This window comes from Hesperophylax consimilis, chromosome 23 (assembly GCF_061612785.1).
Source record: "Hesperophylax consimilis isolate HC1 chromosome 23, BYU_Hcon_1.0, whole genome shotgun sequence".
In the NCBI taxonomy this organism is placed as follows: Eukaryota; Metazoa; Arthropoda; class Insecta; order Trichoptera; family Limnephilidae; genus Hesperophylax; species Hesperophylax consimilis.
In genome coordinates, this window is record NC_142858.1 from 3,439,836 (window position 1) to 3,458,966 (window position 19,131).

Here is a 19,131-nt window from a genome sequence, read left to right on the forward strand (position 1 = left end):
AATAATTAAAACAAAGTGTTTTAATTATTTTATTTTATTAAAAAAATATTAAGTAAATAAATGAAATTCCTTCTTTGTAAACTTTATTTTTTTACCAAAAAATTTGTTGGATAAAACAAAATAACAATGCTTCAACGACACTTCAATTTTTTAAAAATTGTTAGTTATAAGTATGTATTTCCATTTTTTTTATATATTAACTCCACACAGGAGGCCCTGAAGAAAATAATTTCCCTCAGGGCCTATGTCATCTTTGGGGATGCTGTGTGGATTTAATACCACAGAAAAAATAAATTAAAAAATTAAATATATTTTCATTCATAAACACAGACGTGATTAAAAAATATTATATATCTTACGACTCAACTTTACGATAGTCCATTTCCAGGGTTGCCAAATCGTAACGGGCTTCTTTAAAATCTTCCTCCTCCATTCCTTCCCCGGTATACCAGTGGACGAAGGCTTTCTTAGAGAAAAGCAGATCAAACTTCCTGCCCAAAGCCTCCCACACGGAGCGGATGACAGTGGTGTTAGCCAGCAGCGTGGAGGTGTGCTGAGCGCTCGCCAGGCCAAACCCGGCCACCACTGCGGGTGTGGAGTTGTTGATAGCGACCTTGAACCCCACTGGGTACCAGTCCACGAACTTGATATTGGATTTCTTTATGTTGGCGATAGCGGCGTTCACGTCTTTAGGTATTTCATCCCCGTGGTACAACAAACAGCAGGCCATGTACTTTCCGGCGTTTGGATCGCACACGACCATCTGACTTTCGGGCTCGAACAGCTGCTTGGTTATCTCCGGAACGGTGACATCCTCCAGAAAGGACCGATCCCAAGACATGATGGGCGTGTGCGCCGCAATGGAGAAGTGAATCCGGGGTAACGGTACGAGGTTGGTCTGGAAGTCACATAGGTATGCGTTGAAGGTTCCCTCAAACCTCAAGGTAGCCGTGATGGACGACACAACTAAGCTGATCAGCCCATTGAGGTTACTGTAGGTCGGCCGCTCCATCTCTAGAGTCTTCTGACAAATGCCATGGATGGCTTCATTATCCATCATGAAGGAGCAATCAAAATATGCCAAACAGCCGTGGGTAGACAGGACAGAGTTATATGGGTACACAACGGCAGAAAAAAACGTGTTTATTTATTCACCTAAATGTCTAAGTGTCAGTTGTTTCACATAATTTGAACAATTCACCAAATGTTAAAGTCAAAGTTATGTGAAAGTTCTATTACAGTTTTGGTTATTTGAAACAACTAGCCAATAATAGTATATATGGAACATAGATAGAATTTTGCCAAAACTTAAAAATTAACGTCGATTTTTTCAAATTCTGTGGAATAACTGGCCCTTGACGGAGAAAGTCTTAGCGAGGTAAATCTTTATTTGTAATCAACCATCGTACCTTTGGCTATGGATAAATAGTTATTTCCATTGTGCTCTTCTGTTTGAATTCGTCGTATAGGGTATTGAGGAAGAGTGTTGTCAGGCCTGAACCGGTGCCGCCTCCCAACGAATGGAACACAAGAAACATATTGTGTGACATTATTCGGATACCTATTCCCTACCACCAGGTCATCAGGTCTATCCTCCATTGGATGAATTCTCTTTATTGGGAATGAAACCTCATCTTCCATACAAAATTATTGGAACATTAGTTTCCAAATCAAGAGACTTGAAACAGAACGCATATCGCTGGGATTGTCAAAAGAGCCAATTCGATAACATATTTATTCAGGAAAGCCTTCCTTTACCTAACACCGGAATTGATGTTAAAAATATACAATACATATGTGCGACCTCTCCTGGAACATGATTTCAAAATGTGGAGTCTATTAGAAAGAGTACAGAAAAGTTTCACAAAAATTTCAACTTTGATTTTGAACTTTGAAAGACCGGCAATAGACCAAAAAATATACTCAAGGAGCTAAGATTACAAACTTACAAAAAGACAAAAAAGGGGTAACTTGATTTGAGTCTTTCAAAATTTTATCTGGACATTATGGTTGCCCGGGCATCCAACAAATCTTCACCATCAACAAAAATGTAAATTTCGGTGGACACTCGAATAATAAAACACATTCTGCATTGGAAACTACTTCGTTCATTGACCAAACAGGACATATCGACGACGTCCTTGCAAATAGAGTAGTGGATGCATGGGAAACACTTTCTTCATCGACCAAATAGGACATATCAACGACTTCCTTACAATTAGAGTAGTGCATGCATGGGAAACACTTTCTTCATCGACCAAATAGGACATATCAACGACTTCCTTACAATTAGAATAGTCTATGCATGGGAAACACTTTCTTCATCGACCAAATAGGACATATCAACGACTTCCTTACAATTAGAGTAGTGTATGCATGGGAAACACTTTCTTCATCGACCAAATAGGACATATCAACGACTTCCTTACAATTAGAGTAGTGTATGCATGGGAAACACTTTCTTCATCGACCAAATAGGACATATCAACGACTTCCTTACAATTAGAATAGTCTATGCATGGGAAACACTTTCTTCATCGACCAAATAGGACATATCAACGACTTCCTTACAATTAGAGTAGTGTATGCATGGGAAACACTTTCTTCATCGACCAAATAGGACATATCAACGACTTCCTTACAATTAGAGTAGTGTATGCATGGGAAACACTTCCTTCATCGACCAAATAGGACATATCAACGACTTCCTTACAATTAAAGTAGTGTATGCATGGGAAACACTTTCTTCATCGACCAAATAGGACATATCAACGACTTCCTTACAATTAGAATAGTCTATGCATGGGAAACACTTCCTTCATCGACCAAAGAGGACATAACAACGACTTCCTTGCAAATAGAGTAATGGATGCGTGGAACAAATTTCCACATCATATATCATCTATGCAATTGATATAAACCAATTTAAAATATTATTGGAATCTTATTTAGAGAGAAGAGAAGATTAACTTATTTTAAATTTAAAACAACTCAATTACTTTTTTGTGAATTAAGATACGAGCGCGTCAGCAAAATGCTGCCTGCTCATTAATAATAATAATAAAAGAGTTTGCAAAACACACTTGCTCCTGGCAGCTCTTATGTGATGTTTCATAAATACATAATAAGAACGAGACAGATGAAACGGAGAAATAACCTGCAAGCTGGAACATTGAAGGTACACCCACCCTGTCCCACCCCGGTATAGGTGACTTATGGTCACCCCTTCGGAGCTCTCGCATGAATCTAATTTTTTTGAATAAACGGCTCTACAATTTATATAAATGAAGCTAGGCCTTCAATGTCCCCGCATACGGTGTTATGAAGCGGTATGCAAGCGCTTACAAGTACTAAACTAAGGACAACACAGAAAAATAAACAACAAAACAATCAAGTTCAAGTGTCAGGCAGATAGTTGGTGGAGGGGACCTACACTCCAGTACCTGTAAACACATAAAAGTAAAGTAAACAATAGAGTGACGGGGGAGTTTCGCCGAACCACGACTGGCAGTCCTGTTGAGAAATTGGTGGTGGTTGGGGCGACTGGTGCAGGTCAAGACTTCCACACCCCTTAGCCGACCACCCGGTGGTGCCCTGAAGATAAGTATTGGAAAAAGAGGGATAAAACCCTAAAGAACCTAGGGGAAAGAAGCGTCAGGAGGGAAACAAGCAAGCTGGAACAGTTGTCTGCTAATTTCCTGATTCCGTCCATCAGGGGGGCGATGATTTTCCGGCCAGCAGAATACATTCCTCGAGCGAAGATGTTAGCCGCGTCTTCTTTGCCCGCGATCATCTGTTCTGGGTGGTAAAGGTTACCATTTTCGCTCCTACGCACTTTGTCTGCAAGTGCAGAGAAAACATTGTTAGCTATTTAATTAAATATTGGCGCCATAGCAACTTGGTTCGCTCTTATGCCGCCAGAGGTGCGCTCTGTCGTCCAATAGGGAAACTACTCCAGCTGCCGAGGGTATCGGCTGGTAAATAAGGGATTGATTGGACCTGCTGGAAACCCGGAAAGAGTGTCCCAACGGCCCGCAGCCAACGGCGGGGATTTTGAACAGCGATGTAACCTTACTGAATATTGGATGTTATTATTGACATAGAGCATGAAGACAATATTATGTTTCAACACAACCATTTACTTAGCGTTTAATTATTACTAGCAGTATATTTTTATAAAGTGAGTATACACACGGAGCTCATGTACTTACGAGTGACGTACACAACTTAAGATATCGGGACAACTTACAATCCAGACATTTTCCATGAAAATATATGTTTCAGAAACACACTTGACACACACGATACGCAAACCTACACTTGATCTGTGAACCCTCAAAGAATTGATTTGACATTTAAGGTTATGTTTGTTTTGGCGTTTGGCTTTTACTAACGTTGTTAAAATGGGAGCTAAACAACTAAAATATTTATTCAGACATTACGAAGTGATTTACAACGTAGAATGCATTGAATTTCACGATTCTGCGATTGAAATTGCGTTGCGTGCGTAGGAATAGTTGGCCTGAGAACGTAGTAATGTATAATGTAATGTAGAAAACGTGATCCTACCTCATATTATTTTTTAGATAATCTCTATACATTTGCCGAGTGAAATGATTTTTTTTGTATTTTGGTAGAAAGCAGTCACTTTGTGGTTTGACATACTAATTGAATAAATTCAGTTTAATTTTATAACCTGAAGATGCTTGTGTCAAGCAAAACCGGTCGGTATTAAACAAATTAAAATATATAAATCGTGGTTAAAAACAAAGTTTTTTTTTTTTTAATTGAAATGAAATTTCCTCAACAGAAATAATGGCACAGAATGCTCCGAAAATTATACGAAGTTGTCTATAAAATACACAAGTTACCTATAAAATACACAGGTTGTCTATAAAATACACAAGTTCCCTATAAAATCATGAAAAATCGAATTTTTAATGGCCTGTATTTTATAATTTAAAACACCGAGAGCACAAAGATACTACTTGTTATAAATTTTGATTAAAAAATAAGTTTTGAAGAAGATTATACTAATAAACCTAAACGAAACATAAATCAGAGCAAGACACAGAAAATTAAAAGATAACTGTCTGAACTGGGAAACGAATCCAGGATCTATGTCTTACCTGTGTCTATTTCTATTTCATATTTTGTTAAGATTTATTAGTAATATCTGCATCTTCAATGATATATTACATTGATGGATTGTATAAATTTGTAATGCGGGGGGGCTTAAGGGTGCGACAGAACGATACAAGTGGGCATACGGCAGATGAGTAAGTGGTGACTAACCGATGACGGTTGGATCCAACTCCACCATGATGGTGCGGGGTACCCTGGTCTCCGAAAGGAAGGTCACCCTGGAGCGGCTGCTCTGGGCTGGGATCTTGTCTTGCCCGTCCTTATTCACTCCGTGCTCCCGGCAGCACTGCTGCCAACACGCAACACCTATTTGTACACCGGCCTGCCCGAGGTGTATGAAGATGCATTCCCTCTGAAAATATGTTTACAAGTAGATGATTTTCAAGTTGAACAGAACTTGAATAGAACTTTCGCAGAACCAGTTTTTTTTTTTAAATTTGAAGAAATATTCTAATGAAATAATAATAACTTGAATAGAACATTACAACAATGAAAACACAGACTACCCTCCAATAATGCAAATGAATGGAATCAGTGCAAACAATACACAGGATATTGTAAACCATTTTTCGGACTTCTTCAAAAATGTATATGATGAAGACACTCCAGATGATAAAATACCCGAATACAAATTTAATATGACCACAAACTTGACAAACTGCCAAATCACACAAAAGTGTTGCGAACAAAAATTACTTTCCTTAGACACTGACAAATCCGCTGGCCCAGACAACATTCCACCAATATTCCTCAAAAAATAGCTCTTATACATTGCGTTGCGTGCGTAACATAGAGCGAATACAAAAAAAAATTCTACGTTTTATAAATTTTAAATTAAATATCCCTGTCGAAGACTTAAAATACAATTTCTTATTAAATACTCTAAAAATACAAACATTAGAAGATAGACGTAAAATAAACAATTTAACGTTCTTATTCAAAATACCTAACTCTAAATTCGACTGTTGTGAACTCCTGCAACTTATAAACATATATACACCCACAATAACAACACGACAAAATACAATATTCTACAGCAGCACACATAAGCGTAACTACATTGCCCACTCTCCGATACAACGACTTCACACCATGGGAAATCATTACTTGGGTGATGTTGACATATTCAATACCAACTTGGCAAGTTTTGTGGATCATTTAAAACATTTATTTCAACAATACTCCTAAACACATCATGTAAACCTACAGATAGCTGTAATTTTCTCTTTTTGTTTCTTGTGTTTGTATGACTTGTTGCATAGCTTTTATCAAATGTAATTTTATTCTTATTTTTTATGTTTTAAAGTATCTGTCAAATTAAAATTATACTACCAACCATGTAAAAGCCCTCTGGGCGTTAAATAAATAAAAATAAAATAAAATAAATTCCAGATCTAGAAGTTAACTTTGAAATATGAAGAATTGTTAAAATTATGTAAAAATAAATAATTACTTTAAAATTATTTTTAATTTCAAAGTAACATATATAATGTTACTTACTATCCAAGTACTGTTAAACAACTGGCATATGATGAAATAATTACAAAATTCGAAAAGAACTTTCACAGACCTAGAGTTTTACTTTTGAAAAATGATATGTTCAAATTCTGGGAAAAACCCCTTTCTAAAATATTAAATCTAATTAAGTTTAGTCTTACGGAATTCAATACTTCGTTTGTGTGAAAACGCTATGTCTCTCGCATTGCTAACGATTCCCGTTCGGATGTTTTTTTTTTAAATTCCACCCTTAAAACGTTAATAGTTTCCAACTGCTGACCCAGTACAAATCCCAAGTGTGCCCAAAGATACATAAAAAACTCTGTGCAGAAACGGACGGAAAGAGAAAGACCCTCCATAAGAAAGACCCTCCATACAGCATCAATTACTTCTCTCAGGGTCTCTGTGGAGGTTATGAAAAAAAAATCGCTTGTTTTTCATTTTCCATGATAAATTCTACCTACATTATAAATTATAACTGAATAGCGTCATTATTTTTCTTATCCGCGAGAAGTCGGCCACTTATGTACAATCAATAATACCAATTGATTGAAATTATTTAAAATGGTTGTCATCCCATACAACGAAAGCGAATATTCATTTTACGTAATTAAAAATTAAAATACCAAATTTAAAAATTAACCAAATGCAGTCCTTTTATTGAAATAGGGTGAATCAAAAAGTTTTATTAAAAAAATATTTCGTGTTATCCGTAGCCAGCGATCCCGAATATTTACCGTTATTTATAAAAAGCATTAACTTTGTGTCTCGTTATAATTTACAATAAAAAACACATACAGTTGTTTTTGAGCACTTTCATTTTATTTAAACTCTACCGGTTCCGGAAGAACCCCCGTGTCCTTGTGATTGGTGGAAATGAGATGATTTGCAACTCATTAAATTATTAAGATGTTTAAATAACAAAAAAATATTGTTATTTAAACATCTTAAATGTTCCGTGATATTTCTCGTTGATCAATAGACAATCAATGCAACATAGTTGGTAAATGCCCGAGTGAGTAACTTTATAACATTAGTATGTTATCAGTATAGAACGCGGGTTTAATGTGCGCAGGCAATTTTTTTGTACTAAGTGAAGAAAAGTTGGATATATATATATATAAAATTCTACGCCATTGAAAGGGATTTATTATTTTATTATTAGTTTCAGGTGTACCAAATAAAAACGTATTATTCAAAATGAGCTTATGTTTCTTTTCAAAGATTTTATCAATTAAGTTTGTTTTATAACAATTATTTAGAGTTTTTTTTATAGTTCAATTGCGAAATTAAGAGATGATAGTGGGATTTTACTAGGCGGTACACCATTGAACGATAGGCAATATGTGCATGTGATATCGGATGGTATGTTAATTTAAGATAAATGTTAAATTCAATTCCATTATTTACTGAAGTTAGTGTTAAATCTAGAAAATTAATCGATGCATTAGTGCATACCTCTAAAGTGAATTGGATATTTTTATGAAATAAATTTATAAGAATAAAGTCAGTTGTCGCTCTGTTCCTGTCCAAATACAAACAATTTCGTGTACATATCCTTTCCACGTAAGAACATTATTTAAAAGTAAATAGTTACAATTAAGAATTGTTATTCACTAAAATGTCTGCCAACAGTGGGCTAGTTGCCTTGGCTCAATTTATAAAAATGTCAAAAACAAAACTATGTGTTTTTATTGTAAATTATGGCGAGCTATAAATCTTAATGCTTTTTACAAATATCGTTAAATTTGCTAAAAAGTAATGTCAATTTCCTTTTATAGTAATTTAGGTAAATCAGAAGGTTTTATATAAAAAAATATTTCGTATTACCCGTGCCCAACGATTAAGAATAATTACCCAAATAACCAATATTTACAGTAATTGAAAATTCTTGCACAAGTTTAATATTTCTATAATATGGGGAACCCACTTTTCTAGATTCAAACTACAAGCAAATAAATAATAACAAATGTTGAACTAATATATTACCATTGTGATTATTGATAAATCCAAAAATTACACTGAATTAATTTACAAAAACCGAAAAAAAAATCCATAACACACATTATTACTTTTGCTTTGAATGAATGAACTGAAAATAATTTTGTTTTGGTGTCAATTTAAATATTTAAAAAATCATTCGAATTTATGCGTTTTCATTGGTGTCCTATCTACTATTGGTAGGTAGGTACTGCTTCAAGGAATTAATTAATTTCTGGTTTTAGACTAATAAATAAATGCTTGAGTAAACTAACTAATTAACCATCACATCGTTTCTCCGCATGGGTAGGCAGAGAAGACGGACTGCCAAACAACTCGGTCTTGGCACACAATCCTTGCCTCATTCACATTCATAAATCGTCTAATTCATACTCTCGAATCAAATATCTGATTCATTTGATCATGCCATGTCTTCCTCGGGCGTCCCCGACTTCTGCCATTCATATACGCTCCTTATACCCCTTTCTTCGTTCATTTGCCCTACTTGCCCGAGGGCGATTCCCGTTCAACTTAACGACGTCAAATTTGTCCGTACCTTCAAGTTAACGATTTTTTTCGGATTTTTCGTAAAATGAAGTTCCGGTTCTCTCGGTGACAGCTAGAATCATTAGTTTTTCTTAAAATGCGATTCCGATTCCCTCGGTGACAGCTAGAATCATTAGTTTTTCTTAAAATGCGATTCCGGTTCTCTCGGTGACAGCTAGAATCATTCGTTTTACGGAAAGTGCGATTTCAGTTCTCTCGGTGAAAGCTAAAATCGTTAGTTTTTCTTAAAAAGCGATTCCGGTTCTCTCGGTGACAGCTAGAATCATTCGTTTAACGGAAAGTGCGATTTCGGTTCTCTCGGTGAAACCTAAAATCGTGAGTTTTTCTTAAAATGTGATTCCGGTTCTCTCGGTGACAGCTAGAATCGTTAGTGTTTCTTAAAATGCGATTCCAGTTCTCTCGGTGACAGCTAGAATCATTCGTTTTACGGAAAGTGCGATTTCGGTTCTCTCGGTGACAGCTAGAATCATTCGTTTTACGGAAAGTGCGATTTCGGTTCTCTCGGTGAAAGCTAAAATCGTTAGTTTTTCTTTAAATGCGATTCCGGTTCTCTCGGTGACAGCTAGAATCATTCGCTTTACAAAAAGTGCAATTTCGGTTCTCTCGGTGAAAGCTAAAATCGTTAGTTTTTCTTAAAATGCGATTCCGGTTCTCTCGGTGACAGCTAGAATCGTTAGTTTTTCTTAAAATGCGATTCCGGTTCTCTCGGTGACAGCTAGAATCATTCGTTTAACGGAAAGTGCGATTTCGGTTCTCTGGGTGAAAGCTAAAATCGTTAGTTTTTCTTAAAATGCGATTCAGGTTCTCTCGGTGACAGCTAGAATCGTTAGTGTTTCTAAAAATGCGATTCCGGTTCTCTCGGTGACAGCTAGAATCATTCGTTTTACGGAAAGTGCGATTTCGGTTCTCTCGGTGACAGCTAGAATCATTCGTTTTACGGAAAGTGCGATTTCGGTTCTCTCGGTGAAAGCTAAAATCGTTAGTTTTTATTTAAATGCAATTCCGGTTCTCTCGGTGACAGCTAGAATCATTCGTTTTACGGAAAGTGCGATTTCGGTTCTCTCGGTGAAAGCTAAAATCGTTAGTTTATCTAAAATGCGATTCAGGTTCTCTCGGTGACAGCTAGAATCATTCGTTTTACGGAAAGTGCGATTTCGGTTCTCTCGGTGACAACTAGAATCATTCGTTTTACGGAAAGTGCGATTCCGGTTCTCTCGGTGACAGCTAGAATCGTAAGTTTTTCTTAAAATGCAATACCGGTTCTCTCGGTGACAGCTAGAATCGTTAGTTTTTCTTAAAATGCGATTCCGGTTCTCTCGGTGACAGCTAGAATCATTCGTTTAACGGAAAGTGCGATTTCGGTTCTCTCGGTGAAAGCTAAAATCGTTAGTTTATCTTAAAATGCGATTCAGGTTCTCTCGGTGACAGCTAGAATCGTTAGTGTTTCTTAAAATGCGATTCCGGTTCTCTCGGTGACAGCTAGAATTATTCGTTTTACGGAAAGTGCGATTTCAGTTCTGTCGGTGACAGCTAGAATCATTCGTTTTACGGAAAGTGCGATTTCGGTTCTCTCGGTGAAAGCTAAAATCGTTAGTTTTTCTTAAAATGCGATTCCGGTTCTCTCGGTGACAGCTAGAATCATTCGTTTAACAGAAAGTGCGATTTCGGTTCTCTCGGTGAAAACTAAAATCGTAGGTTTTTCTTAAAATGCGATTCCGGTTCTCTCGGTGACAGCTAGAATCGTTAGTGTTTCTTAAAATGCGATTCCGGTTCTCTCGGTGACAGCTAGAATCAAACGTTTAACGGAAAGTGCGATTTCGGTTCTCTCGGTGAAAGCTAAAATCGTTAGTTTTTCTTAAAATGCGATTCCGGTTCTCTCGGTGACAGCTAGAATCGTTAGTGTTTCTTAAAATGCGATTCCGGTTCTCTCGGTGACAGCTAGAATCATTCGTTTTACGGAAAGTGCGATTTCGGTTCTCTCGGTGACAGCTAGAATCATTCGTTTTACGGAAAGTGCGATTCCGGTTCTCTCGGTGACAGCTAGAATCGTAAGTTTTTCTTAAAATGCAATACCGGTTCTCTCGGTGACAGCTAGAATCGTTAGTTTTTCTTAAAATGCGATTCCGGTTCTCTCGGTGACAGCTAGAATCATTCGTTTAACGGAAAGTGCGATTTCGGTTCTCTCGGTGAAAGCTAAAATCGTTAGTTTATCTTAAAATGCGATTCAGGTTCTCTCGGTGACAGCTAGAATCATTAGTGTTTCTTAAAATGCGATTCCGGTTCTCTCGGTGACAGCTAGAATCATTCGTTTTACGGAAAGTGCGAATTCGGTTCTCTCGGTGACAGCTAGAATCATTCGTTTTACGGAAAGTGCGATTTCGGTTCTCTCGGTGACAGCTAGAATCATTCGTTTTACGGAAAGTGCGATTTCGGTTCTCTCGGTGACAGCTAGAATCATTCGTTTTACGGAAAGTGCGATTTCGGTTCTCTCGGTGAAAGCTAAAATCGTTAGTTTTTCTTTAAATGCGATTCCGGTTCTCTCGGTGACAGCTAGAATCGTTAGTTTTGCTTAAAATGCGATTCCGGTTCTCTCGGTGACAGCTAGAATCATTCGTTTTACAAAAAGTGCAATTTCGGTTCTCTCAGTGAAAGCTAAAATCGTTAGTTTTTCTTAAAATGCGATTCCGGTTCTCTCGGTGACAGCTAGAATCGTTAGTTTTGCTTAAAATGCGATTCCGGTTCTCTCGGTGACAGCTAGAATCATTCGTTTTACAAAAAGTGCAATTTCGGTTCTCTCAGTGAAAGCTAAAATCGTTAGTTTTTCTTAAAATGCGATTCCGGTTCTCTCGGTGACAGCTAGAATCGTTAGTGTTTCTAAAAATGCGATTCCGGTTCTCTCGGTGACAGCTAGAATCATTCGTTTTACGGAAAGTGCGATTTCGGTTCTCTGGGTGACAGCTAGAATCATTCGTTTTACGGAAAGTGCGATTTCGGTTCTCTCGGTGAAAGCTAAAATCGTTAGTTTTTATTTAAATGCGATTCCGGTTCTCTCGGTGACAGCTAGAATCATTCGTTTTACGGAAAGTGCGATTTCGGTTCTCTCGGTGAAAGCTAAAATCGTTAGTTTATCTTAAACTGCCACCACCCCGCTGTAAGCATAAACATTATGACAAGTAACTCACTAGACGACACAACTATTCTGCCTAACCTTACTTATAATTTTTCTAAGGCTGACTATCCTAACATGAAACATTATCTTGCTAATGAAGACTGGTCATTTCTTCACCTCAACAATAACAATAATATTAATCACAATATGGAATTGTTTTACACAATTATTAATAGGGCCATTGAAAAATATGTACCACTTTCACACTTCAAAGAAGCAAAGTTCCCAAAATGGTTCACTGGAGAGTTAATTAACTTAGTAATATGTAAAAAAATTGCCCACAAAAACTTTAAAGAATCGAAATCCCTAAGCGACTACAAGATATTTCAGAACTATAGATCTCAATGTAAAAAAATGTCTAAAATATCGTATATTAAATACATAAATGGAATCGAAAATTCTATACCTTCCAACATTCAGAACTTTTTTAATCATGTTAACTCTCTAAGAAAAAACAAACAAGGCTTACCCATCTCAATGCATTTCAAAGAACAGAGTAGTACTGATATGAAAGTAAAGGTTAACTATTTTGCTGACTATTTCAAAAGTGTTTATGACGAAGATATCCCAGACAATTACATCCCACCTTCATCCATTAACGAGACCATACATATCCCTGCCATACATATCAATATAAACGACGTTAAAACTAAGATTAAATCCCTAGACAAAAACAAGAAGGCCGGACCTGATAATGTGCATCCCAGTATCCTTATAAATTGTATTGATTTACTGGCTGAGCCGATTTGCTTATTGTTTAATCATTCCCTTGATACAGGTTGCTTCCCTAACATTTGGAAACGTTGTTATCTGACACCTATATTCAAAAAGGGCAATAAATGTGATATAACCAACTATAGACCAATATGTAAGCTATCCGTAATACCGAAACTTTTTGAAAAACTATTACTTGATAAAATTTCACCTTATATTAACCACCTCATTGTTCCGAATCAACATGGATTTTTGTCGGGCAGATCAACTTTGACAAATCTCTCATTATATGAAAACTATATATCCAACGCATTAGCTAATAGAACTCAAGTCGATTCCATATATACGGACTTTATTAAGGCATTTGACAAAGTTTGCCATAAAATTCTCCTCGTCAAACTATGTAAGCTCGGTATCGATGGAAAACTTTTAGACTGGTTCGCAAGCTATCTAACTGATAGAGTTCTACTAGTAAAAATCAATTCATTCCTTTCCAACCAATTTATAGCTACAAGTGGTGTACCGCAGGGGTCTCATTTAGGCCCAATATTGTTTTTACTGTTTATAAACGATATTGTTAATATATTTGATAACGATATAAATGTATTACTTTTTGCAGACGATTTAAAAATATTTAAAAAAGTAAAAACCGTAGAAGATTGTATCAGTCTACAAAATAACTTAAACAGGTTAGTTAATTGGTGCACTCTAAATAAACTATATCTCAATATAAATAAGTGCCATTCAATAAGATTTTACAAAATAAGTCAACCAATTATTTATTCATATGAACTTAATAACTCAACCCTTACCTTTGTTGAAGAAATTAATGACCTGGGCATCATTTTCGACTCTAAGTTTTAAACTTTATATCTCACATAAACTCAATTAACAATAAGGGAATGAAAATGCTTGGATTCATTCTTCGAAACTCCAGAGGCTTCAGAAATATTTCAACCTTGAAAATTTTGTATACATCTTTAGTTCGAAGTCAAGTCGAATATAACTCCTCGATCTGGTCCCCACATTATAAAATACATTCAGATTCAATAGAAAAAATTCAACACAAATTCCTAAGACACATTAACTTTAAACTCGGTATTCCCATTGAAATTATAAACTATAATTACTTAATGAAAAAATTAAATTTATTAAAACTCTCAGATCGAAGAATTATATCCGACTTAATATTTATGTTCAAAATTGTAAATGGTAGCGTAGACAGCCTTGATTTAATTAACCTCATTGAATTTCATGTACCCATAAGAGCTACTCGCTCTAAAACCCTCTTTAATTGTAACAATTCTAAGACTGAACATTTCAAACACTCGCTTGTACCTAGATTACATGAAATTAGTAATAGGTACGCAGATGTAGCGGATCTGTTTAACTGCACAGAAGCTAGGTACAAAAAAGTCTTAATATCATATCTTTTAAATCATGGCCAATAAAATGTAAGTCTACTCATACTTACGTAAAAAGTCAAATAAATATGTATATAAATGAACTGTCTGGGGCAACTGAGGAAACTTGGGTCAATAAAAATAGTCAATAAGGTGAACCAACGGCTTGATTGGCACTTAACTACTTTCAACCAAAACCTGAATATAAATGCAAACATTTTAGCTATTGTAATATATTATATCATGTATCTATACTTTCATATATTTCAATCAATACTAATCTAACCTAGTCTACCTATAAGTTTTGCATGTACTTGTGTCTCTAACTTTTTATATCCATCTAGAGTTTCTGTTAATTGTATATTTTCTGATGTCACTGTTTATAATCTACTGTATATGGTATATTTTATACCGTTGATATTAAAATAAATAAATAAATAAATAAATTAAAATGCGATTCAGGTTCTCTCGGTGACAGCTAGAATCGTTAGTGTTTCTTAAAATGCGATTCCGGTTCTCTCGGTGACAGCTAGAATCATTCGTTTTACGGAAAGTGCTATTTCGGTTCTCTCGGTGACAACTAGAATTATTCGTTTTACGGAAAGTGCGATTCCGGTTCTCTCGGTGACAGCTAGAATCGTAAGTTTTTCTTAAAATGCAATACCGGTTCTCTCGGTGACAGCTAGAATCGTTAGTTTTTCTTAAAATGCGATTCCGGTTCTCTCGGTGACAGCTAGAATCATTCGTTTAACGGAAAGTGCGATTTCGGTTCTCTCGGTGAAAGCTAAAATCGTTAGTTTATCTTAAAATGCGATTCAGGTTCTCTCGGTGACAGCTAGAATCGTTAGTGTTTCTTAAAATGCGATTCCGGTTCTCTCGGTGACAGCTAGAATTATTCGTTTTACGGAAAGTGCGATTTCGGTTCTGTCGGTGACAGCTTGAATCATTCGTTTTACGGAAAGTGCGATTTCGGTTCTCTCGGTGAAAGCTAAAATCGTTAGTTTTTCTTAAAATGCGATTCCGGTTCTCTCGGTGACAGCTAGAATCATTCGTTTAACAGAAAGTGCGATTTCGGTTCTCTCGGTGAAAGCTAAAATCGTTAGTTTTTCTTAAAATGCGATTCCGGTTCTCTCGGTGACAGCTAGAATCGTTAGTGTTTCTTAAAATGCGATTCCGGTTCTCTCGGTGACAGCTAGAATCATTCGTTTTACGGAAAGTGCGATTCCGGTTCTCTCGGTGACAGCTAGAATCGTAAGTTTTTCTTAAAATGCAATACCGGTTCTCTCGGTGACAGCTAGAATCGTTATTTTTTCTTAAAATGCGATTCCGGTTCTCTCGGTGACAGCTAGAATCATTCGTTTAGCGGAAAGTGCGATTTCAGTTCTCTCGGTGAAAGCTTAAATCGTTAGTTTATCTTAAAATGCGATTCAGGTTCTCTCGGTGACAGCTAGAATCGTTAGTGTTTCTTAAAATGCGATTCCGGTTCTCTCGGTGACAGCTAGAATCATTCGTTTTACGGAAAGTGCGAATTCGGTTCTCTCGGTGACAGCTAGAATCATTCGTTTTACGGAAAGTGCGATTTCGGTTCTCTCGGTGACAGCTAAAATCATTCGTTTTACGGAAAGTGCGATTTCGGTTCTCTCGGTGACAGCTAGAATCATTCGTTTTACGGAAAGTGCGATTTCGGTTCTCTCGGTGAAAGCTAAAATCGTTAGTTTTTCCTTAAATGCGATTCCGGTTCTCTCGGTGACAGCTAGAGTCATTCGTTTTACGGAAAGTGCGATTTAGGTTCTCTCGGTGAAAGCTGAAATCGTTAGTTTTTCTTAAAATGCGATTCCGGTTCTCTCGGTGACAGCTAGAATCGTTAGTTTTTCTTAAAATGCGATTCCGGTTCTCTCTGTGACAGCTAGAATCATTCGTTTTACGGAAAGTGCGATTTCGGTTCTCTCGGTGATAGTTAAAATCGTCAGTTTTTCTTAAAATTCGATTCCGGTTCTCTCGGTGACAGCTAGAATCATTCGTTTTACGGAAAGTGCGATTTCGGTTCTCTCGGTGAAAACTAAAATCGTTAGTTTTTCTTAAAATGCGATTCCGGTTCTCTCGGTGACAGCTATAATCATTCGTTTAACGGAAAAGGCGATTTCGGTTCTCTCGGTGACAGCTAGAATCGTTAGTTTTTCTTAAAATGCGATTCCGGTTCTCTCGGCGACAGCTATAATCATTCGTTTAACGGAAAAGGCGATTTCGGTTCTCTCGGTGACAGCTAGAATCGTTAGTTTTTCTTAAAATGCGATTCCGGTTCTCTCGGTGACAGCTAGAATCATTCCTTTGACGGAAAGTGCGATTTCGGTTCTCTCGGTGAAAGCTAGAATCGTTAGTTTTTCTTAAAATGCTATTCCGGTTCTCTGGGTGACAGCTAGAATCATTCGTTTTACGGAAAGTGCGATTTCGGTTCTCTCGGTGAAAGCTAAAATCGTTAGTTTTTCTTAAAATGCGATTTTGACTATTAACATTATTTGCGAAGCTTTAATAAGAGAAAACTTAATATTATCGTAAGCATTGAGTAAGTGGCTTATTTGGCGCATAATAATGCTATTAAATGAAGATAATTCACGTAATTGCGATGTTTGTTCGCAAGTACGCAACAGGTTAAAAGACCAAAATGTCATAAAAAAGTGATTTAGTAAAAATAAACTGCACATTTAAAGTATGTTTGATGCACCTATATTTTACAGATAAATAATAATTATAAAAATGACTTGCAGATAAAATGGCTGCAGGATTTTCGGCTCTAGAAGTTAGAGGTTTGAAGAGTAATCACGACGAAAGAATAATCCCATTTCGAATTTTGAGAAAAGCCCAAAATCCCACGGAGATGGGGCATGGAGTAATTGAATGCAATCATATATATCTATCATTGCTCCTGCAGTATAGGAAGATATGCAGGTACTATAATCAAAGGAATTACTCAGCACAATGTGCAAATGGTTAGTTCTTCATTTGGATCATTCTTTGTGTAATTTAAGGCCCCGTAGTAAGCGTTCAAATGGATGGTTTGAAAGGAAAATATGTAAATACGAATGTTAGAGGGAGCGCCATACTATTAAAAAAACGATAGTAATTCAGCGAAAATGGTGGGAATATTTAATTAAACACGACTCGTTTGAAATAGAGCAAAAATCTCAAGATAAATTCTTTAGTTGCATTTAAAGATACACTGTGATTTTTTGCATTCCTATAGCATATTAAATAACAGAACAAAATGTGTTTTTAATAATTTTCGGAGCTTACCTTGTAATTTTTTTCTATCGAGGGAATTTCGTATAATTAACGTTTCGGCATAACAAATTCTTCTTGGAACTTAAAGAATTAACGATAAACTTGTTATAAATAGGTAGAAATTGAGTATGCGGGGGCTTAATAATCATACTCAATGAACATTTCAGATCCGAACATGGTGATATTAGATGTGAATGCAAGATTTCCTGGTCAGATTTGGGCCAATTATCAAGTGCTTATGGAGCTCTGGCATGAAAGAGGAGAAAAGAAAACTTGGTTCATAGGTAAAAATAATTCATTAGACATGTATTAATTTTACAATTTAATATTATATTATATATAGAGTGAACCAAAAAAATGCTAAGTAAATAGATTTATTAAAGGTCATCATCCTACTGCATTTTCGGTAAATTGGTACTTTTTAGGGCGTAAAACGGTGACAATAGCAAGAAGCAAGATAGTAAGATAGCAAGATATCAAATTAATAAGAAAGAAAGCTAATTGTTCCGATAGGTACGAGTACACGATTGAAATATTAAACACTTTCAAATTCACACATCCTACAATTATAATGTGCCGTGATTTTTTCATGAATCTGCGCCAGTAATAATATTAACAGATAATTTATACAGCGCAATTTTTATAACCTTAATATATTTGTATACTTCATACTTCCCTCATCTTAAGCAGAAAGTATTGCCTGTGAAATGAAGGAGAACTTAGATAGCAGAGGATTGACCCGCGATGCCTGGTTAGGAACTGAATCCACTACTAAAACTTGAAACGTGAAAATCTTGAATCAAAATTGAATGTTTGTTCTAAACAAACGCATCAAGTACATAAGTTTATAACAGTATGATTAACATATAATATTATAAAGCAAACAAGTTCATAACGAGCGATTGACATTATGACCCAGTTCTCAATCTACTACTCCGTGTTATTTAAATAATGGGTAAATATTTGGAATCGCTGGACAAGGATTATATGAAATATTTTTAAATAAAACCTTCTAATTTACCCTAATTACTATAAAAGGAATCTGACTGCATTTGGGATATTTTTAATTTTAGCATTTTAATTTTTAATTACGTAAATCGAAAATTCACTTTCGTTGTATGGGATGACAGTTGGAATGATTTATGTTGATGACATTTTCTCTGGTAGTAGTAGCTAGAATACATACGAGTAGCTAGAATTTGAATAATTTCAGAATGCAAATTCTAGTTAGGTACTGTTTTGGCCAAACTCGAAAAATAAAATATGTTTATGTTACTTAAAAAACCTAAATTATTTATATTTAGGTATTATTATAATTATTGTTTTATTTAACCTAAACTATAGTAACCTAACCTATAATAATCAAACCTAAACTAA

The 19,131-nt window shown here is 35.9% G+C and overlaps 1 protein-coding gene across 1 annotated transcript; it reads right to left on the minus strand.

Moving 5' to 3' along the window:
- Window positions 1-355: 355 nt before the first annotated feature.
- On the minus strand, window positions 356-5,491 carry LOC149412234 (tubulin alpha-8 chain-like). Its single transcript, XM_089645691.1, has 4 exons — window positions 5,296-5,491; window positions 3,668-3,840; window positions 1,406-1,568; window positions 356-1,134 (listed from the first exon to the last, which is right to left on the minus strand). The coding sequence occupies exon 4, from the start codon at window positions 1,058-1,060 to the stop codon at window positions 356-358; it is 705 nt and encodes a 234-aa protein (XP_089501817.1). The 5' UTR covers window positions 1,061-1,134; window positions 1,406-1,568; window positions 3,668-3,840; window positions 5,296-5,491.
- Between the last annotated feature and the right edge of the window lie 13,640 nt (window positions 5,492-19,131).